The 22,716-nt window shown below is 53.0% G+C and overlaps 1 protein-coding gene across 1 annotated transcript; it reads right to left on the bottom strand.

Annotated features, from left to right (window-relative positions):
• Positions 1–1,202: 1,202 nt before the first annotated feature.
• On the bottom strand, positions 1,203–21,875 carry C17H17orf99 (chromosome 17 C17orf99 homolog). Its single transcript, XM_003931683.4, is given in 7 exon segments — positions 1,203–1,390; positions 1,392–1,464; positions 1,467–1,493; positions 3,625–3,894; positions 7,418–7,717; positions 20,814–20,846; positions 21,285–21,875. Coding segments are annotated over 7 exon segments (792 nt in total). The 5' UTR covers positions 21,322–21,875; the 3' UTR covers positions 1,203–1,338.
• Between the last annotated feature and the right edge of the window lie 841 nt (positions 21,876–22,716).

The following is a 22,716-nucleotide window of genomic DNA, read 5'->3' as shown; positions in this document are numbered from 1 at the left end:
GAGGAGACTTTGTCTCAAAAACCAAAAACCAAAGTGAGCGGCTGTGGTGGCAGCTACTGGTAGTTCCAGCTACTCCACAGGCTGCGGTGGGAGGATCGCCTGAGCCCAGGAGGCAGAGGTTGCACCCGCTGCACCCCAGCATGGGTGACAGAGTAAGACCCTGTAACCAAAAAAAAAAAAAAAAAAAAAAGATGGCAGCGTGCAAACCGAAAGGAAGTTTTCAGGGCGACGGGTGGGGAGCAAAGTTTAATCCAGTTCCAGCCCCCTCTCGCTTCCATCCGTCTCCACTTCCATCCCAAGAAAAGCCGGTCCAGAGGGTCCGGCGCAGGGAAGGCCGGGCAGGCTGTGTGTGTTGGAGTGGGAGTGGAGGCTGTAGAGACAGGTGTGGGGTCCCGGGCTGACTGACCCGGAAGAATTCCAGACGCCCCTCGTTAGCTGCAGGTGCAGATTAACAAGAGCAGGTGTGCCAGGTTGAGGCTCAGAGTCCACCCAGGTGAGCTGGACCCCGGGAGAGTTGAACCAGACTTCTGGGCCACCAGGAGGTGGGGTGCCCCTCCAGGGAAGAGGGGAGCAGGTGCGTGGGGGGCTGGGCCTTTTCCCAGTGTGTCCGTGTCTCTCTCCCCACACCTGGAGAGATGTGGCAGCACCTGAGTGGCGAACACAGGGCCACACAGACCCCCTCCTTTCTGTGTTACTCCTCAAGCCCTCACACCAACGCTGTCCACATTTGCTGAAGGCCACCAGGGGTCCAAGAATCCCAGCTGGCACGCTCTTTCTTTTTTTCTTTTCTCTTTTTTTTGAGGCAGAGTCTAGCTCTGTTGCCCAGGCTGGAGTGCAGTGGTGCTGGGCTCACTGCAACCTCCGCCTCCCGGGTTCAAGTGATTCTCCTGCCTCAGCCTCCGGAGTAGCTGGGATTGCAGGCCCGTGCCCCTACGTCCTGCTAATTTTTGTATTTTTAGTAGAGACAGGGTTTCGCTGTGTTGGCCAGGCTGGTCTCGAACTCCTGACCTTGTGATCCACCCGTCTTGGTCTCCCAAAGTGTTGGGATTACAAGCGTGAGCCACTGTGCCCGGCCTCTTTTTTTCTTTTTTTTAAAATAAATGTTCTTTTGTTTATTTAAGGTAGACAACCTGACATTACGGAATTTATACAGACAGCACAAAGATTCCGATAGTGAAGCATGTTAACATATCCACCACCTCTCATAGTTACCCATTTTTTTTGTATTTGTGGCAAGAGCAGCTAAAACACACTCATTTTGCGTGAATTCTAAATACAGACGGTACATTCTGATGGTCCACAGTCCTCTGCCCTGCTCGGCTCTCTGGACAGCTCATTCTATGTGGCTGCTGCTTTGCGACCTCTGACCTCCCCGTTCCCTACCCTGAAAACCCTCCAGGCTCCTTTTCAGACGGTGGGCGCTCCCGTAGGGCAGCAAGGCAAGGACGGGGCACTCCAGAGGCCTTGGCAGTCCTGCATCTTCTGGTCACGACCTTGGTGACAAAGCAGTGAGGATTTAGCTCAGGCAGGCTCCGCTCCCAGCCATACCCTCCCGAGGCCTCTGGGAGTGTTTGTTTTGAGTGGCGTTTCACTCTTTTTGCCCAGGCTGGAGTGCAATGACACGATCTCAGCTCATTGCAACCTCTGCCTCCTGGGTTCAAGTGCTTCTCCTGCCTCAGCCTCCCGAGAAGCTGGGATTACAGGCACACGCCACCACGCCTGGCTCATTTTGTATTTTTAGTAGAGACGGGGTTTTACCATGTTGGCCAGGCTAGTCTTGAACTCCTGACCTCAGGTGATCCGCCTGCCTGAACCTCCCAAAATACTAGGATTACAGGAGTGAGTCACTGTGCCTGGCCTGCCGCTGGGAGTTTTATGGTGCCAGGCACGTTAGTGCCCCAGCAGGAGAGGCATGAGGCTTACTCACCCCACTAAATTAAGTCTGTACACCATTTTACAGAAGGAAAAACCGAGGCTTAGTAAGACATGGCTCACCCATCAGTCTGGCTCCTGGGAAGAACAGACTTGGCAGGAAGGGACCCAGAAGTGAGATGGGAGAGTGCCAAGGACAGATTCCTGGCAGAGCCACAGAAGGGGCTGGCCACAAGCGGAGGATGAGAATCAAGACACAGCTCCAAACCAAGAAGCGACTTCACAGAGGCAGGGCCGGCCACCACCAAGGCCAGACCGGTGGGACACACAGGCCTAGGATGCCTGCGCTCAGAGACCACAAAGGCCCTCATCACCTTACACGTCAGTATAGCCATGGCCTTGGGGAGGGGACCCTAGGAGGCTGGCCCCAGCCTCTTGCCTCTACCCAGAAAAGACTGCACAAAGTGGCTTTCACAGAAGGCAGGAGCTCCTGGTCCCCGTCGCTCTCCTGGAGACATCAATCCTGTATCCCTGCTCAGACCCCATAAAGAACTTAGGTGAGGCTGGGCGTGGTGGCTCACACCTGTAATCGCAGCACTTTGGGAGGCAGATCACCTGAGCTCAGGAGCTCAAGACCAGCCTGGTCAACATGGGGAAACCCCATCTCTACTGAAAATAGAAAAATTAGCCGGGTATGGTGGTACACACATGTACTTCCAGCTACTTGGAAGGATGAAGCATGAGAATCGCTTGAACCTGGGAGGCAGAGGTTGCAGTGAGCCAGATTATGCCACTGCACTCTAGCCCGGGTGACGGAGTGAGACTCTGTCTCAAAAAAAAAAAAAAAAAAAAAAAAAAAAAAAAAGGCCGGGCGCGGTGGCTCAAGCCTGTAATCCCAGCACTTTGGGAGGCCGAGGCGGGTGGATCACGAGGTCGAGAGATCGAGACCATCCTGGTCAACATGGTGAAACCCCGTCTCTACTAAAAATACAAAAAATTAGCTGGGCATGGTGGCACGTGCCTGTAATCCCAGCTACTCAGGAGGCTGAGGCAGGAGAATTGCCTGAACCCAGGAGGCGGAGGTTGCGGTGAGCCGAGATCGCGCCATTGCACTCCAGCCTGGGTAACAAGAGCGAAACTCCGTCTCAAAAAAAAAAAAAAAACTTAGGAGCATGCCCCCCTCAAGGGGCCAGCAGACTCCGTTATGGGGCAGCTGGGAGCATTGGCCAGGGTCTGATAATGCCTTGAATGGGCAAGCCTCAGCAGGCCCGAGGCTCCCAGTATGCCGTCATAAAGGTCTTGGAGTCGTGTGGCAGCGGTGACAGTCCTCCTTTGCCCTGGCCACAGCCCTGCCCTGCAAGCCCACCGCCTTAGCTCCCCAGCCAGGGCCCGGTTGGACCTCTCAGGCCATCAGCAGCCCTCCCTCCTCCCTGTGCCCAGCACCCATTCCCTACCTGGTCCACGAGGTCCAGCCCAGCATCCCGGACGTGACAGCCGCAATGGAGGCAAGGCTGCCAGCCAGCACGATGGCAGGTGCTTCGGGCAACTCTCCTGGGCAGGGGGTGGAGGCAGCTGGGTTGGGCGTGCTTTAGGCAGGGGCCGGGGTGGGCATGGTTGCCTCCTATGCCCCCTCTGCTCTCGGCAGTGTCAGGCAGAGCTGTCCCACCTCCCACCGACCTGCCTCTGGGACACTAGCACCCTCGCAGCACAGAAGCACCAGCTGCCCGTCTGGAAATCCAAGGGCCGTCTCACCTGGGGGCACCAGCGTGAGGGCGCTGTGCTGGACACTGACGTTGTTTTCAGCCTGGCACTGGAACCAGTCTGATGTCTGGCTCGGTGGGAAGGAGAAGTTGGCAGGCTCCCCGTGGCGTGGTCTCTGCTGCAGGTGGACCTGGCCATCCTTCCCGACCAGGCTGTAGGTGATGGGTGGGCTGCCCGAGGACACCTGGCAGGACACCTCCACCCTGGGGCCTGACCCTCTGTCCCACAGAGCGAAGTTGGCCCGCAGCTCAGACACTGGCTCTGGCAGGATGGAAGAAGGCAGCACAGGCATGTCTGGGCAGTTTTAAATCCCTCCTCCCCAGTAAGTTCTTTGCATTATAAAATACCTAATGAGCTTATTGGAGACTGCTGCCTCCTCCAGGCTGCCTTTCAGAGTTTGCCCTCCACCTTGTTTCTGGACTGCTGCTTTACCTGCCTTGTGTACCACATAATTCCACATTTGGTTTTATCTTTTTCTTTATTTTTCTTTTTTTTTTTGTCTTCTTTTCTTTCTTTTCTTTTTTTTTTTTTTTTTTTTGGTTTTATTTTGAGACAGGGTCTTGCTCTGTCACCCAGACTGGAGTGCAATGGCACAATCTAGGCTCACTGCAACGTCAGCTTCCCCGGCTCAAGCAGTTCTCCCATCTCAGCCTCCCGAGTAGCTAGGACTACAGGTGCGCACCACCACACCCAGCTAATTTTTGCAATTTTTGTAGAGATGGGGTTTCACCGTGTTGGCCAGGCTGGTCTTGAACTCCTGGGCTCAAGCAATCTTCTGCCTCAGCCTCCCAAAGTGCTGGGATTACAGGCGTGAGCCACCATGCCCAGCCTGGTTTATTTTTGTGTAGTATACTTCAGATCACCAGACTTAGCAAATAAAAATACACCTAAATTTTAATTTCAGATAAATAGTGGGTAATTTTTTCACTATACATGTCTTATATAAAATTTATCTTGTCACTCTATTCATTCAGTCTTGTCTTTTTTTTTCTTTTTTCTTTTTTGAGACAGAGTCTCACACTGTGGCCTGGGCTGGAGTGCACTGGCACCGTCCTGGCTCACTGCGACCTCCGGTTCCAGGGTTTGAGTGATTCTCCTGCCTCAGCCTCCTGAGTAGCTGAGATTACAGGCACCCACCACCACTCCCAGCTAATTTCTTGTGTTTTTAGTAGCGACGAGGTTTCACCATGTTGGCCAGGCTAGTCTCAAACTCCTGACCTCATGATTCACCCGCCTCTGCCACCCAAAGTGCTGGGATTACAGGCATGAGCCACCGCACCCAGCTTCAGGCATCGTCTTTACCGAAAGGCAAGCTACTTCAGGACATGAACTGTCACAAAGATTCTAAAATCCCCCAGGCCTTGAGCCTAATGCTGTAGATATTCTTACTGATTAGTAACAAACCCCACCCTTTCCACCTGCTAAAAGGCTTCCATTTAACAGGCCTTCTGGGGCAGGGCCTATTATTATTATTATTATTTTAGAAACAGCGTGTCTTGGCCGGGCGCGGTGGCTCAAGCCTGTAATCCCAGCACTTTGGGAGGCCGAGGCGGGTGGATCACGAGGTCGAGAGATCGAGACCATCCTGGTCAACATGGTGAAACCCTGTCTCTACTAAAAATACTAAAACTTAGCTGGGCGTGGTGGCGCGTGCCTGTAATCCCAGCTACTCAGGAGGCTGAGACAGGAGAATTGCATGAACCCAGGAGGCGGAGGTTGCGGTGAGCCGAGATCGCACCATTGCACTCCAGCCTGGGTAACAAGAGCGAAACTCCGTCTCAAAAAAAAAAAAGAAAGAAACAGCGTGTCTTGTTGCCTGGGCTAGAGAGCCATGGTGTGATCACGGCTCACCACAGCCTCCAACCCCTGGGCTCAAATGATCCTTCCACCTCAGCCTCCCAAGTAGCTATTACCACAGGCATGAGCCACCACACCCAACTTAACTTTTTTTTTTTTTTGAGACGGAGTTTCGCTCTTGTTACCCAGGCTGGAGTGCAATGGCGCGATCTCGGCTCACCGCAACCTCCGCCTCCTGGGTTCAGGCAATTCTCCTGCCTCAGCCTCCTGAGTAGCTGGGATTACAGGCACGCGCCACCATGCCCAGCTAATTTTTTGTATCTTTAGTAGAGACGGGGTTTCACCATGTTGACCAGGATGGTCTCGATCTCTCGACCTCGTGATCCACCCGCCTCAGCCTCCCAAAGTGCTGGGATTACAGGCTTGAGCCACCGCGCCCGGCTCCAACTTAACTTTTTTTAAAAAAATAGCTGTAGGCCAGGTGTGGTGGCTCACTCCTGTAATCCCAGCACCTTAGGAGCCTGAGGCGGGTGGGTCACTTGAGGTCAGGAGTTTGGGAACAGCCTGGTCAACATGGTGAAACCCTGTCTCTACTAAAAATGCAAAGATTAGCCAGGCATGGAGGCACCGGCCTGTAATCCCAGCTGCTCGGAAGGCTGAGGCAGGAGAATCGCATGAACCCAGGAGGCGGAGGTTGCAGTGAGCTGAAATCGCACCACTGCATTCCAGCCTGGGCGACAGAGCAAGACACCATCTCAAAAAAAGAAAAAATAAAATAAATAGACAAGATGCCATCTCAAAAAAAGAAAAAATAAATTTTGTAGACATCAAGTCTTACTCTGCTGTCCACACTGGTCTCAAACTCCTGGCCTCAAAGGATTCTCCCACCTTGGTCTCCCAAAGTGCTGGGAATATAGGTGTGAGCCACCTCACCGGCCTCTGTTACTATTTTCCTTTTGCAGATAAAGCAGTTGAAGCTCAGAGGTCCAATGACTTGCCCAAGATCCCAGCCAGTAAGTATAGGGATTTGAACCCCGGACCTGTTGGATGCAGACCCTGGGCTCATCTCCCCTAGGCTGTCTTTTCCTGGTGTTCTGAGGGTGTTGGGCAAACAATGAATAGGGAGTTTCCTCATCCCACCCGAGGTCTGGCAACTTCCGGGTTCCCATACCTCATGGCTCCCACCAAGAAGGTTACCTGACTGACGATCAAGATGGAAACAGGAAGAAGGCAGGGTCTGGGGCTGGACAGGGTGGGTTTGAAAGCAGCCTTGTCCACTTGCCAGCCACGTGGCCTGGGGCGACTTTCCAACTTGCCCGAGCTTTAGCTTTCATAGCTACGGACCCAGAGTCCCAGACCCCACCCTGACACTGCAGTGAAGATCAAGTGAAGTAATGCCTAACTTTTTTTCTTTTCTTTTTTTTTTTTTTTGGAGACAGTCTTGCTCTGTCACTCAGGCTGGAGTGCAGCGGCGCGATCTCTCACTGCAACCTCCGCCTCCTGTGTTCAAGCGATTCTCCTGCCTCAGCCTCCGAGTAGCTGGGACTAGAGGTGCACCCTACCACGCCCGGCTCATCTTTGTATTTTTAGTAGAGAGGGGGTTTCCCCGTGTTGCCCAGGCTGGTCTCAAGCCATCAGCCCACCTCGGACTTCCTCAGTGCTGAGATTCGTGCCTAGTTTATCACCTTGAGATCCAGCTGACAACGGGGATCCAGTCATTTCTGCCATCTGTTGGGCTCTTTACACTGTGCCCTCAGGCTCCTGCCAGGGGAAAGTGCCCTGAGAGCCCCCAGCCAGGGACAGTGAGCCCTGAGAAAAGGCCCCAAGGGGCTGAGAGTGGTCTCGGAGGCAGCAGCCTGTCCTCGTCCACACCCTCACGCCCTGGCTCTCTCTAACCCCAGCGAAGTTCACAATTCCCACTCCCGGGACTCCCCACTGATCCGCACCTCACCTGCCTCCTCAGCCCCGTGCCCCCCACCACACTCACTGGACCACAGTTCCCAGTACATCTGCAGCCTGGCACTGTCCACGTGGGCACCCGAGGTGGAGGCCGCCCGGCAGAAGTAGGTGAGCAGGTCTGGACTGGACTTGAGTGTGATGTTGAGGCTGAAGGAGGCCGGCTCGCGGATCTTCGCCACCTTCTTGGCCACCCTGATGTTCTTGGTTCCACAGAGGGAGTAGGTGACGGGCGGAGGCGTCTGCGGTGCATGGCAGGTTATGAGCACCCGGCGGCCTTTGGGGAAAACTTCCAGGACTTTGTAGGCAATGGAGACCTCAGGGGTGATTTCTGGGAGATGAAAAGATCCGAGGAGGAAGAAATAAACCGACATTGATCCAGCACTTTAAGAAGATACTGGTTTGGCCAGGCTTGGTGGCTCATGCCTGTAATCCCAGCACTTTGGGAGTCCCAGGCAGGCGGATCATGAGGTCAGGAGTTTGAGACCAGTCTAGCCAACATGGTGAAACCCCGTCTCTACTAAAAATACAAAAATTAGCCAGGCATGGTGGCTGGTGCCTGTAATCCCTGTTACTCAGGAGGCTGAGGCAGGAGAATTGCTTGAATCGGGAGGCAGAGGTTGCAGTGAGCTGAGGTTGCACGACTGCACTCCAGCCTGGGCAACAGAGGGAGACTCTGTCTCAAAAAAAAAAAAAAAAAGATACTGGGTTTAGCACGTTCTCACTTGTACTTGGGAGGTGAACACAGAGTACACATGGACACAAAGAAGGGAGCAGCAGACACCAACGCCTACTTAAGGTAGAGATGGGAAGGAGCATGAGGATCAAAGACTTACCTACCTGGCTGGGGGCGGTGCCTCACACCTGTAATCCCAGCACTTTGGGAAGCCAAGGCAGATGGGTCACTTGAGGTCAGGAGTTTGAGACTAGCCTGGCCAGCATGGTAAAACGCTGTTTCTACTAAAAATACAAAAATTAGCCAGGCATGGTGGTGTGCAACCGCAGTCCCAGCTATTCAGGAGGCTGAGGCAGGAGAATTACTTGAACCCAGGAGGTGAGATTGCATTGAGCTGAGATCATGCCCCTGCACTCTGGCCTGGGCAGCAGAGCAAGACTCTGTCTCAAAAAATGAAACTACCTATCAGGGGTGCTATGCTGATTACCTGGGTAGTGGAACATTACCCCGTAACATGCAATTTACTTATATAAACAAACCTGCACATGCACCCCGAACCTAAAAGCTAAAAATAAATAAATGTAACCAGTAGACCTCAAAGAAAAAAAAAGAAAAAGAAAAAATACTGATTTAGTCATTCCTCAAAAAGTTAAACCAACTTACCATATGACCCAGCAATTCCGCTCCTAGACATATACCAAAGAATAGAGAACAGGGATCGAACAGACACCTGTACACGCACGTTCACGGCAGCGTGATTCACCGCAGCCGAAAGGTGGAAATGGCTCAAATGTCTATCAACGGAAAAATGGGTAGATAAATGGGGTTGAGCCGTATAAGGAATCTTACTCAGCCTTAGAAAGAAATGAGCACAGATGCAGACTGTGGCAGGGATAAGCATACAGCATTCCGCTAAACAGAAAGGCAGACACGGAGGGCAGCCCTTGCCTGACTCTGTGTGCAAAGCTCAGAAGAGGAAAAGCCGCAGAGGCAGAAAGCAGACTGGTTACTAGGGCCCAGGGGCAGGGGAAATGGAGAGTAACTGCCTGGTGGGTGCAGGGTTTCCTTTCGGGGTGATGAAAATCTCTGGGAACTAGATAGTGTGGTGATCATGCAACATCGTATTGTGAATGCACTAAATGCTGCTGAATTATCACTTTTTTTTTTGAGATAGAGTCTTACACTTTTGCCCTCCAGGTTCAAGGATTCTCGTGCCTCAGCCTCCAGAGTAGCTGGGATTATAGGCACCCGCCACCGCGCCCAGCTAATGTTTTTTTTTTTTTTTTTTTTTTTGAGGAGGAGTTTCGCTCTTGTTACCCAGGATGGAGTGCAATGGCACGATCTCGGCTCACTGCAACCTCCACCTCCTGGGTTCAGGCAATTCTCCTGCCTCAGCCTCCTGAGTAGCTGGGATTACAGGCACACACCACCATGCCCAGCTAATTTTTTGTATTTTTAGTAGAGACGGGGTTTCACCATGTTAACCAGGATGGTCTCGATCTCTTGACCTTGTGATCCACCCGCCTCGGCCTCCCAAAGTGCTGGGATTACAGGCTTGAGCCACCACGCCCAGCAATGTTTGTATTTTTACTAGACATGGGGTTTTACTATGTTGGCCAAACTGGTCTCGAACTCCTGACCTCAGGTGATCTGCCCGCCTTGGCCTCCCAAAGTGCTGGGATTACAGGTTTGAGACACTGCATCTGGCCCACTTTTATTTATTCATTTAGAGACAGAGTCTTACTCTGTCGCCCAGGCTGAAGTACAGTAGCACCATCTCAGCTCACTGCAACCTCCAGCTCCTGGGTTCAAGCGATTCTCATGTCTCAGCCTCCCAAGTAGCAGGGACTATAGGCACCTACTACCACACCCAGCTAATTTTTGTATTTTTCGCAGAGACGGGGTTTCACCATGTTGGTCAGGCTGGTCTCGAACTCTTGACCACAGGTGATCCACCCACCTGGGCCTCCCAAAGTGCTGGGATTATAGGTATAAACCACTGTGCCTTGTCATTACTGATTCTTTTTTTTTTTTTTTGAGACGGAGTTTCGCTCTTGTTACCCAGGCTGGAGTGCAGTGGCGCGATCTCGGCTCACCGCAACCTCCGCCTCCTGGATTCAGGCAATTCTCCTGCCTCAGCCTCCTGAGTAGCTGGTACTACAGGTGTACGCCACCATGCCCAGCTAATTTTTGTATTTTTAGTAGAGACGGGGTTTCACCATGTTGACCAGTATGGTCTCAATCTCTTGGCCTTGTGATCCACCCGCCTCAGCCTCCCAAAGTGCTGGGATTACAGGCTTGAGCCACCGCGCCCGGCTGTCATTACTGATTCTTTAAGACAGTAGTCAGGATTAAACAAATATGTTTCTGGAGGCTAGGCATGGTGGCTCACACCTGTAATCCAAGCACTTTGGAGGCCAAGGCAGGTGGATAACCTGGGGTCAGGAGTTCAAGACCAGCCTGACCAACATGGTGAAACCCCGTCTTTATTTTAAAAAAGAAAAAAAAAATTAAAAAAAAAATTATGGGATAGGGGTTTGAGGGAGAGGGTTGTATTATGCCAATGGTGGGGACCTGTTTGCATTTTCAAGAACAGTGTGTAGGCTGGGCATGGTGGCTCACGCCTGTCATCCCAGCACTTTGGGAGGCTGAGGCAGGTGGATCACCTGAGGTCAGGAGTTCGAGACCAGCCTGGCCAACATAGAAAAACCCTGTCTCTACTGAAATACAAAAATTAGCTGGCATTGTGGTACATGCCTATAGTCCCAGCTACTTGGGAGGCTGAGGCAGGAGAATCACTTTTACCCAGGAGACAGAGGTTGCAGTGAGCCAATATCCTGCCGCTGTACTCCAGCAGGGTGAGGAGAAAGGAGAAATGGCGAGAGGGAGAGAGGGAGGGAGGGAGAGAGGGAGAGAGAGAGAAGGAGGGAAAGAGAGAGGGAGGGAGGGAGGGAGGGAGAGAGAGAAGGAGGGAGAGAGGGAGGCAGGGAGGGGCCAGGCATGGTGGCTGACGCTTATAATCCCAGCACTTTGGGAGGCCAAGCCGGGCAGATCACCTGAAGTCAGGAATTCAAGACTAGCCTGGCTAACATGGTGAAACCCCATTTCTACTAAAAGTACAAAATATTAGCCAGGTGTGGTGTCATGAGCCTGTAACCCCAGATACTGGGGAGGCTGAGGCAGGAGAGTCAATTGAACCTGGGAGGCAGAGGTTGCAGTGAGATGAGATCTCTCCACTGCATTCCAGCCTGGGACACTGGGACAGAGCCAGACTCTATCTCATCCATTTGAAAAAAAAAAAAGAAAGAAAGAAAGAAAGAAAAGAGAAGGAAGGAAGGAAGAAGGAAGAAAAAAGAAAGAGAATAGTGTGTATTGGCCGGGCACAGTAGCTCAGGCCTGTAATACCAACTGTGGGAGGCTGAGGCAGGAGGAATGCTTGAACCCAGGGGTTCCAGACCAGCCTGGGCAACATAGTGAGACCCCACCCCTATTTAATCAAAAGAAAAATTAAAAAGAAAAAAAGAAGAGTGTGTGGTTGGCAGTGCTTGGGGGAGGGGTGGAAGAAGGTCCTGTGAAATCTGAACATCACAGATGTCATGAGTCGCCTTTGCTCTGCTGGGCATGCCTGCTCTGGAAACCACCCTGCAGTCAGGGAACTGCTGATTGAGCAGAGGCCTCGAACAAACTGGAGTGTGTGACCACTAAGCACGTTCCATTCCAGACCAGTAACTCTCAACCAGGGGCCATTCTGCCTCCAGGACAGCTTTGGGTCTGGGGACATTTTTGGTTGTCAAGATTGGGAGGTGAACTCCTAGCTTGGGCCAACAGCAAGACCCCGTCTCTACAAAAACAAAAAAAGACGGGGTTTCTGCTGACGTTTAGTGGGTGGAGGCCAAGGGTGCCGCTAAACATCCCGCGGTGCGCGGTCAGCCCCACTGCGAAGAATCATCCGGCCTCCGGCGGCAGGAGTGCTGAGGTTGACAATGGTGGTCTAGACAAATGGCAGCAGCCTTCTAGAATCAGGACATCTTCCCCTGCCCAGGGCTGCCCAGACACCAACAATTATTTTCTCATTTGTGCCTCCTTGAAAACTTTATGAGAACTCTCATTCATTCTTTCATTCATTTATTCATTCATTTGAGATGAAGTCTCACTCTGCCACACAGGCTAGCGTATAGTGGCGCAATCGTGGCTCACTGCAACCTCTGCCTCCCGAGTTCAAGTGATTCTCCTGCCTCAGCCTCCTGAGTAGCTGGGATTACAGGCACACACCACCACACCTGGCTAATTTTTGTATTTTAAGTAGAGATGGGGTTTCCCCATGTTGGCCAGGCTGGTCTCCAACTCCTCACCTGAGGTGATCCACCCACCTTGGCCTCCCAAAGTGCTGGGATTACAGATGTGGGCCACTGCACCTGGCCAGAGCTCTCCTTTTTAGATGGGGAAGAATTTTTTTTTTTTTTTTTTTTTTTTTTTTTGAGACGGAGTTTCGCTCTCGTTACCCAGGCTGGAGTGCAATGGCGCGATCTCGGCTCACCGCAACCTCCGCCTCCTGGGTTTAGGCAATTCTCCTGCCTCAGCCTCCTGAGTAGCTGGGATTACAGGCACGCGCCACCAGGCCCAGCTAATTTTTTTGTGTTTTTAGTAGAGATGGGGTTTCACCATGTTGACCAGGATGGTCTCAATCTCTTGACCTCATGATCCACCTGCCTCGGCCTCCCAAAGTGCTGGGATTACAGGCTTGAGCCACCGCGCCCGACATTTTTTTTTTTTTTAAGGCCAGGCTCATGCTTATAATTCCAGCACTTTGGGAGGCTGAGGAGGGTGGATCATTTGAGGCTAGGAGTTCAAAACCAGCCTGGGCAACATGGTGAAACCCCATCTTTACTAAAAACACAAAAATTAGACTGGCATAGTGGCTTGAGCCTATAGTCCCAGCTACTGGAGAGGCTGAGGCATGAGAATCACTTGAACCTGAGAGGCAGAGGCTGCGGTGAGCTGAGATCACATTGCTACACTCCAGCCTACTTGACAAGCGAGACTCTGTCTCAAAAAAAAAAAAAAAAAAGAAATACTTTTTTTTCCCAAACTGGTTTTCATGGAAAATCTTTGCAAAAAGTGAAGCTGGGTCTGGTGATGAAGGTACCCTCAGGAGCACCCTCTTACAGATGTCTGCTGATTAATTTAGTCAATTTAACCCTCAAGGGGCCTCCACTTCACAGTCCAAAGACCTCGGCAGGGGCCAGAAGCCTCACGTAGGGAAGTGAGAGTCCGGGGCTGACATGTGATCGCCCTTTCTTTTTGCTCCTTTTGTGAAGGGAAACGATCTTGACTTATAAAAGTAGAAAGAAAAACTGCCCTTTCTTCATTTCCATTTCAGTGTTCATTAATAGAAGCTTGATTTGCATAAGTTCACAGACAGGAACCATTTTTAAAGCACACTGTACCAGAGACATTCACTTTTTTTTTCCCTTTTTTTGAGATGGAGTCTTGCTCTGTTGCCCAGGTTGGAGTGCCGTGGCGAGATCTCAGTTCACTGCAACTTCCACCTCCCAGGTTCAAGCGATTCTCCTGCCTCAGCCTCCTGAGTAGCTGGGATTACAGGCATGTACCACCACACCCAGCTAATTTTTGTGTTTTTAGTAGAGATGGGGTTTTGCCATGTTGGCAAGGCTGGTCTTGAACTCCTGACCTCAGATGATCCGCCCCCTTGACCTCCTAAAGTGCTGGGATTACAGAGTGAGCCATCGCGCCCAAGCGGACATTCACTTTTTATCCTCACAAGAGTTGTGTGGGTTTTTTTCCTTTTGATTGTTTACAGATCTAGCCTGTCAATAAGGGATGTTCTATCATTTATTTTTTTTTAATTATTATTTTTTTCTTTGAGACAGGGTCTTGCTTTGTTTTCCACGCCTGAGTGCAGTGGTGCGATCTCAATTCATTGCAACCTCTGCCTCCCTGTTTCAGGTGAGCCTCCTGCCTCAACCTCCTAAGTAGCTGGGATTACAGGTGCATGCCACCATGCTTGGCTAATTTTTCATTTTTAGTAGAGGTGGGGTTTTACCATGTTTACCAGGCTGGTCTTGAACCCCTGAACTCAAGTGATCTCACCCACCTCAGCCTCCCAAAGTGCTGGGATTACAGGCATGAGCCACCACGCCTGGCCTATCATTTAATTTAAAATTCTCTGCTTGGCTGGGTGTGGTGGCTCATGCATGTAATCCCAGCGCTTTGGGAGGCTGGGGCAGGGGAATCCCTTGAGCCCAGGAGTTTGAGACCAGCCTAAGCAACATGGCGTAACCCCATCTCTATTAAAGTAGAAAAATTAGCCTGGTGTGGTGGCACAAGCCTGTAGACCCAGCTGCTAAGGAGGCTGAGGTGGGAGGATCTCTTGAACCTGGGAGGTTGAGGCTGCAGTGAGTCAAGATCCTGCCACTGCATTCCAGCCTAGGTGACAAAGTGAGAATCTGTCTCAAAAAAAAAAAAAAAATTGGCATAGGAGTGTGTACCAGCTACTCAGGAGGCTGACGTGGGAGGATTGCTTGAGCCTAGGAAGTCAAGGCTTTAGTCAGCTGTGATCACTCCACTGTACTCCAGCCTGGGTGACACAGCAAGACCCTGTCTCAAGTAAGTAAGCAAATAAATAAATAAAATTCATCTGCTGTGCGAGAGCATTTGAACAATGGGATGGCACACTCAAAATCTGATAAAGTGACGACTCGGCTGCCCTCGGGACAGGAAGCTAAGTCATGCCCAGGCTGGGCTTTGGGGTCTCTACAGGGAAGCGGCCAAGGGCTCACATTCAGGCCCAGACACGGTGCTGGTGCCCAGCATGGCTCCAAGCTTCTTCCAGATTGCACCACCCCACTCCAGACTGGTCTCCGTGACAACAGGAAGCTTGGAAATTCCAGTCCCAACCCTGGAGGCTGCAACTGATTAGACCCAAGGAGGGGGCCTGGGGATCTGATTTTGAATAAGCCGCCATCCATGGAGGGTTGAATTATGTCCTCCAAAAAGACAGGTTCCAGTGGTGACCCCAGGACCTGCCCACGGGAACAAATTTGGAAATCAGGTTTGTACAGATGGCTTTGCCCTCTCTCAAGTTAAATATTAACTCCAGTAATTCCTGCTGGATTAGGGTGGGGCCTGATGAGAAGAGGAAAGGAGACCCAGACACTCAGAGGGAAACCGCAGTGAGGGAGGCCATCCCCAGAAATAGGGGAGGAGCCAGGAGCAGGTGCTCCCGCAGGGCCTGGGGACGACCCAGCCTCGGACGCTGGGCCTTGGAATTCAGCTTCCAGCACTGTCAGAGACTGTTTCCTTTAATTGCTATTGTTTTTTGATTGTCTTTTGCTGTTTTTTTTTTGTTTTGTTTTGTTTTGTTTTGTTTTTCAGAGACGGAGTCTTGCTCTGTCGCTCAGACTGGAGTGCAGTGATGCAATATCGCTTCACTGCAACCTCTGCCTCCTGGGTTCAAGGGATTTTTGTGCTTCAGCCTCCCAAGTAGCTGGGATTACAGAGTGGTACCGCCATGCCCGGCTGATTTTTGTGTTTTTGGTAGAGATGTGGTTTTACCGTATCAGCCATGCTGGTCTGGAACTCCTGACCTTAGGTCATCTGGCTACCTCAGCCTCCCAAAGTGCTGGGATTTCAGGCGTGAGCCGCCATGCCCAGCCTTGTTTGTTCTGGTTTTGTTTTGAGATGGAGTTTCACTCTCTTGCCCAGGCTGGAATGCAGTGGCACCATCCCAGCTCACTGCAACCTCCACCTCCCAGGTTCAAGTGATTCTCCTGCCTCAGCCTCCTGAGTAGCTGGGATTATAGGTGCCTGCCATCACAATCACATCTGGCTAATTTTTTTTTATTTTTAGTAGAAATGGGGTTTCACCATGTTGGCCAGGCTGGTCTTGAACTTCTGACCTCAAGTGATCCAACTGCCTTGGCCTCCCAAAGTGCTGGATTACAGGCATGAGCCACCATGCCTGGCCTCTTCTGTGCCCTTTGGACTGTAGGCTCAGCCAGAATCAAAATCCGCTGTGTCCTCGACCTTCCAAGCAGCATCCTCCATCCTCTACGTCTGATGGAAACCAGGTCCCTCCTCCCAAGCGCACTGCCTACCCCTTCAGCTGTCTTGGCGATGGGGATCCTGGCAGCCTTCATGGCACTGGGCTGGGACAAAGGGGGACAATATCCTCTTGACATTTCTCCTTTCCTAAATGTCCCCCCCTCTTGCTAAACAACAGCTACGTCTTCAAAGACATTCCACTCTGCCTTCTGGGTTACAATTATCTACCGACATCCATCCCTCCTTGAAGATGCCTGTCCGTGGTTCCTACCGTGTTTAATACTACACTTGCCAGAATTCTTGGGGATTTCAAAATATACAGGCATGGTGGCTCACATCTATAATTCCAGCACTTTGGGAGGCCAAGGAGGGAGGATTGCTTGAGGACAGGAGTTCAAGACCAGCCTGGGCAAAATAGGAAGAACCAATCTCTACAAAAAAGATTAGGCTAGGCAGGGTGGCTTGTGCCTGTAATCCCAGCACTTTGGGAGGCCGAGGTGGTTGGATCACTTGAGCTTGAGTTTGAGAAGAGCCTGGCCAACACAGCAAAACCCTGTCTCTACAAAAAATACAAAAATTAGCTAGGCATGGTGGTGCGTGCCTGAAGTCCCAGCTACTCTGGAGGCTGAGGCAGGATGATGGCTTGAGCCTGGTAGATGGAGGCTGCAGTGAGCCAAGATCGTGCCACTGCATTCCAACCTGGGCAACACAGCAAGACCCTGTCTTGAAAAAAAATTAAATATTAACTGGGTGTGATGGTATGTGCCTGCAGTCCCAGGTACTTGGGAGGTTGAGGCAGGAGGACTGCTTAAGGCCCTGGAGGTCAAGGCTGCAGGGAGTGGTGACTATACCACTGCACTCCAGCCTCAGTGACAGAATGAAGCCTGTGTCTGAAAGCAAAACGAAGCAAAACAAAAACCCAGCCTACATCGAGATCATCCTTCTAACATCCTGATTCCTCAGTTCCTTCACTGGTGCCCACTTGCCGCTCCCACTGAAGCTGTTTCAGCTGCAGAAGATGCCGGCGTCAGACTGCACTTTATTTAGCCAGTCCATCTTGTTGTCCAGGCAGGAGCGCAGTGGCACAATCTCGGCTCACTGCAACCTCCACCTCCCGGGTTCAAGGGATTCTCCTGTCTCAGCCTCCTGAGTAGCTGGGATGATAGGCATCCGCCACCGTGCCTGGCTAATTTTTGTATTTTCTTTTCTTTTCTTTTTTTTTTTTTTTTTTTTGAGACGGAGTTTCGCTCTTCTTACCCAGGCTGGAGTGCAATGGCGCGATCTCGGCTCACCGCAACCTCCGCCTCCTGGGTTCAGGCAATTCTCCTGCCTCAGCCTCCTGAGTAGCTGGGATTACAGGCACACACCACCATGCCCAGCTAATTTTTTGTATTTTTAGTAGAGACGGGGTTTCACCATGTTGACCAGGATGGTCTCGATCTCTTGACCTTGTGATCCACCCGCCTCGGCCTCCCAAAGTGCTGAGATTACAGGCTTGAGCCACCGCGCCCGGCTTTCTTTTCTTTTTTTGAGACAGAGTCTCGCTCTGTCACCAGGCACCAGGCTGGAGTGCAGTGGCACGATCTGGGCTTACTGCAACCTCTGCCTGCCTCAGCCTCCCAAGTAGGTGGGACTACAGGTGCGTGCCACTATGCCCAGCTAATTTTTGTATTTTTTTAGTAGACACTGGGTTTTGCCATGTTGGCCAGGATGGTCTTAATCTCCTGACCTCGTGATCTGCCTGCCTCAGCCTCCCAAAGTGCTGGGATTACAGGCGTGAACCACCTCGCCCGGCCAATTTTTTTATTTTCAGTAGAGACAGGGTTTCACCATATTGGTCAGGCTGGTCTCAAACTCCTGACCTCAGGTGATCTGCCTGCCTCAGCCTCCCAAAGTGCTGCTGGGATCACGGGTGTGAGCCACTGCACCTGGCTTGGCGCGATCTTTCATGGGTGTTCTCATCCCACCGTATCCCATGCCATCTGCCAGTGGCCGCTGTTGGCTTCCAGAATCACAGCCACCCCGTCTCCCGGCCTCTCCCGCATGCCCAGTCTCTCCCTGGATCCCCAGGGTAGCCTAATGCCTCTCTTGGATTTTGCCTTTGATCTCCTTCCCAACACAGTGGCCAAGTGATCTCATCAAGGGCCAATCAGATTGCGTTTTCCCCTCCAAACCTCCCACGGCTGCGCCCCACAGGGCCCTCCCCAGTCAACCCCACGCCACGCCTCTGGCTTCATCCAACACTCTTTGCACCTTGCTTCCTGTGCTCTGTCACACCGGATCCCTGCCCAGGTACATCCTGCTCTGTTAGCTCCTTTGGGTCCTTGCTGCATGGCCCCTCCCCAGACACTGCCCTCCTTCCCTCTACCTGCCCTGGGTTCCCTTTCCTTCTACCCTGCTTGCTTCTCTCTAGAACATTCTAACATGCTATGGTCCTGCTTTTTTTTTTTTTTTGACACGGAGTTTCACTCTTGTACCCAGGCTGGAGTGCAATGGCGCGATCTCGGCTCACCGCAACCTCCGCCTCCTGGGTTCAGGCAATTCTCCTGCCTCAGCCTCCTGAGTAGCTGGGATTACAGGCACGTGCCACCATGCCCAGCTAATTTTTTTGTATTTTTAGTAGAGACGGGGTTTCACCATGTTGACCAGGATGGTCTCAGTCTCTTGACCTCGTGATCCACCCATCTCGGCCTCCCAAAGTGCTGGGATTACAGGCTTGAGCCACCGCGCCCGGCCATTCTAACGTACTATAGAATGTGCTCTCTTTACTCTGTCACCCAGGCTGAAGTGCAGTGTTACCATTACAGCTCACTGCGGCCTCACCTTCCTGGACAAGCAATGCTCCCAACTCAGCCCTCTAAGTAGCTGGGACCACAGGTGCACCACCCACCATGCCCAGTTAATTAAGAAAAAAAAATTTTTTATACAAAAATATTAGCCGGGTGTGGCGGCGAACATCTGTAATCCCAGCTACTCAGGAGGCTAAGGTGGGAGCATTCCCTGAACCCAGGAGGTGAAGGTTCCAGTGAGCTGAGATCGAGCCATTGCACTCCAGCCTGGGCGACAGAGTGAGACTCCGTCTCAAAAAAAAAAAAAAAAAAAAGGTTTTTTTTGTAGAGATGGGGTCTCACTGTGTCGCTCAGGCTGGTCTTGAACTCCTGGGCTCAACTGATCCTCTGGCCTCAGCCTCCCAAAGTGCTGGGGTGACAGGTATAACCACTGAATGTGTTTATTTTTATCACCGCTCACCCCAACCGCCAGCAGAATGTAAGATACAGGAGGGTTTGTCTCCATGCCTCGCCAGATTCTCAGGGCCTGGAATGGTGCCTGCAACCAAACAGGTGCTCAAGTATTTGTTGAATGAATAAATGATTTATCAGTCAGTCTCTTAGGAGTTTAGTTAGCAGGACTTGGTTGGCAGGAATCGTAGCAGAAGTGGGGAGGCAGCCAAGAAGGAGAGGCCGCTCTGACCCGCAGGTACCTCCCCGCCCCAGCTGCCTGCTCCTCTTTTTAGCAACCACACCAACGTTTCGGTTTTTAAAGCAAATGAGGAAACAATGGTTCAGCCTGGGCGTCATTCAGTGAGGTCCCAGCGTCACCATTACCCGGTACCTGCCCTTTAGCAAAATAGAGGGGAAGGCCCTGCTCTGTAATCTGGTGGCCTAGTGACAAGGGGTAAGGGTTGGTGTGACAACACAGGGAGGTGGCTGTCCATCTTCACTTTCTTTTTTGATACAGAGTCTTGCTCTGTCACTAGGCTGGAGTGCAGTGGTGTGATCTCGGCTCACTGTGATCAAGTGATTCTCCTGCCTCAGCCTCCCGAGTAGTCGGGATCATAGGCACGCGCCACTGCAACCAGCGAACTTTTGTATTTTAGTAGAGACACCATTTCACCATGTTGGCCAGGATGGTCTCGGTCTCTTGACCTCATGATCTGCCCGCCTCAGCCTCCCAAAGTGCTGGGATTACAGGTGTGAGCCACCGCGCCCGGCCCCATCCTCACCTTAAGGGACCTGATGGGAGGAGAGGGGAGGGGACGGAAGGACGGGGCAGAAAAGTGCCGGCAGAAGGGCGGGGTGCACAGAGATGAGAAAGCAGGCCAGGCCAGGGGCTGCCAGGGACCTTCCCCAGCGTCCCCTCCTCCCTGGTCCTGTACCCAGCTGGGCCCCAGACGCTATCCACTCTCTGGCTGTCTCCCTGAGGAAGGCCGCCTCCTGTATGTCAGGTCCTGGAGAAGCCTCGACTTGGTCGTTCTCCCATGGCCTCTTTCCGGAGGGAGGATCCCAACCTCCCAGGCCCCCCCAGAATCCCCCAGCCCTCCACAGGGCCTCACCCACGGGCAGAGCTGTGGGGCTCCCAGCGGGGCCTCTGCTCCCACTCAGGGACCTGGGCAGGGTGACGAGGATGCATCTGCCCAGGGAATCCCCCCTCCAAACAGCCCAGCCCCAGCCAGAAGCTGAGCGCCTCCCCCGACTGTGTCCCCCGGAGGTCTCCACACTGGCCTGCTCAGCCCACCCCTCTCCATCACCCCTAGGGCCCCGCAGGCTGGAAAACTGCCCAGCCATCCTCCAGCACACACCTCCCCACCAGCAACTTCCTCCCCAGCCGAGGCACCCTCCACAGTGGGGGTTCTGACACCAGGGTCCCAGCTGGGGGACTTCTCCCTCCAGCGTGCAGGGCCACTTACCTTCCTCCTGCACCTCGGAGAAGCTGCTGGCGGCTGTAAGAGAGGTGAGGGTGGTGAGGAGAGAGCCTGGGATGGAAGGGGGCCGGAGACAGCCTCGAGACCCACCTGCGGAAGCCAGGAGGGAGGAGCAGGCTGACTGCTGGTAGTGAGGCCGCAGGACTCAACCAGCACCATCACTCACAAAAGCTCCTGTGTGCCCCCTGCCCCCGCCATTTCCTATCAGTCATCAGCCCATTATGTAGATGGGTAAGTAGTGGGCCCTGAATGCTGACGCAGTCCTGCGACCACACAGGCAGCAAGTATAGGGGCTGGTCCGAGACTCAAGCCCCGATCTTTCCCTCTCTGTCCTGTGTTTCCAGAGGTTTCCCTTGGTTCAGGCCTCATCTCCCCTGTGCTCCCAGTACCCCCACCTGAGCCTGTGGCCCCAAGGCCCTGGCAGCAGCCCCACCAGCACGTCCCCGGTGGACTTACCTAGCACAGCCAGGCAGAGCAGCGCAGGGAGCCTCATGCCTCGTGGGTGTGGGGCCTCTGCTCAGGCGGTGAGGACCTCCTGGCTCCTTGCCTCCCTGCCCTGGGGCCCCGGGACGCTCCTTGGGCGGGTGCCTGCAGCGGGGAGATAACCTGGAGGTGGCAGCACCGCAGGGCCTCAGCTACCAGGGCCGGGCCCCGAGAGCCCCAGCAGGCTCAGTACAGCAAACTCTCCCTCAGTCCCCAGAGAAGTAGAAGGAGTTTGGACCTTGAAGCAAGACCAGGGCTTAGACTCAGCAGTCAGCTCTGAGCCGCAGGACCCTGGGCTCATGTGGTGGGCAGATATCCATGCTCAGCCAGGCGCGTGGCTCACACCTGGAATCCCAGCACTTTGGGGGGCTGAGGTGGGTGGATCACCTGAAGTCAGGAGTTCGAGAACAGCCTGGCCAACATGGCGAAACCCTGTCTGTACTAAAAATACAAAAATCAGCCGGGCATGGTGGCACGTGCTACCTGTAGTCCCAGCTACTTGGGAGCCTGAGGCAAGGAGAATTGCTTGAACCTGGGTGGTGGAGGTTGCAGCGCCACTGCGCTCCAGCCTGAAGACAGAGCGAGACTCCATCTAAAAAAAAAAAAAAAAAAAGTGTCCGTGCGCTAATCACTGGAGCCGGTGAGCTCCGTGTTACTTGGCAAGGGGAATTAAGGCTGCGAATCTCCTCATTTTGAGAGAAGGAGGCTGTCTAGATGGCCCAGGTGACCCTCATGTAATCACTGGGTCCTTTCCCAGCTGGGGACCTGCAGGGCTGAGGCGAGGCAGCCCCGCCCATCCCATGATGGTTCAGAGCCGGGGGGTCAAGGCTGCACCCAGCCCCAGAATGAAACCCCAGAGCCACGAGGCCCCTGCTCCTGGAGTATGATGTGGTGTGCCAAGCTCTGCCCTTCAGAAGTTCCTCAGGCCCCACTGAGGGTACTAAGAGGTCATATGGATGGTCATTCCCCGGGGACCTGGCCCCAGTGCTGGCCTCGGCCCCAGCAGACCTGGCTGCATCGCAGACGGTGTGCAGAGCCTGAGCGGCCAAGCCTCCTGGCCCTGCAGGGAGGGTGGAGGTGAGCAGGGCCTCCCAGAGCCCTGAGGCCAGCGCTGGGGCCAGGCAGTCCCCAGAACACAGAGAGATCTGTGAGCGCAGGGAAGGGAGGCCAGGACCCTGCCAGCTCCTCTCTGGGCCACTGCACCGGCCTTTGTGCCCCACCTTGGCCAGGACCAGCTTGTAGCTTTCTTGCCAGGCTGTTACTTTGTGTGGGAAATGCCCTTTCTGCCTGCCTCCTTGAGGAATGTATCCCCCGAGGCCAGGTGACCAGTGGCCTCCGGAGCTGCTGCCACCTGTGGCACCCAACTGGTCAAACACACTCCCTGCCCCTGGGCACAGTCCGGGAG

The sequence above is a fragment of the Saimiri boliviensis genome, chromosome 17 (genome assembly GCF_048565385.1).
Source record: "Saimiri boliviensis isolate mSaiBol1 chromosome 17, mSaiBol1.pri, whole genome shotgun sequence".
NCBI lineage: Eukaryota > Metazoa > Chordata > Mammalia > Primates > Cebidae > Saimiri > Saimiri boliviensis.
Note: the sequence above shows the minus strand (reverse complement) of the source record. Positions and strands in the feature narration are given on the sequence as shown.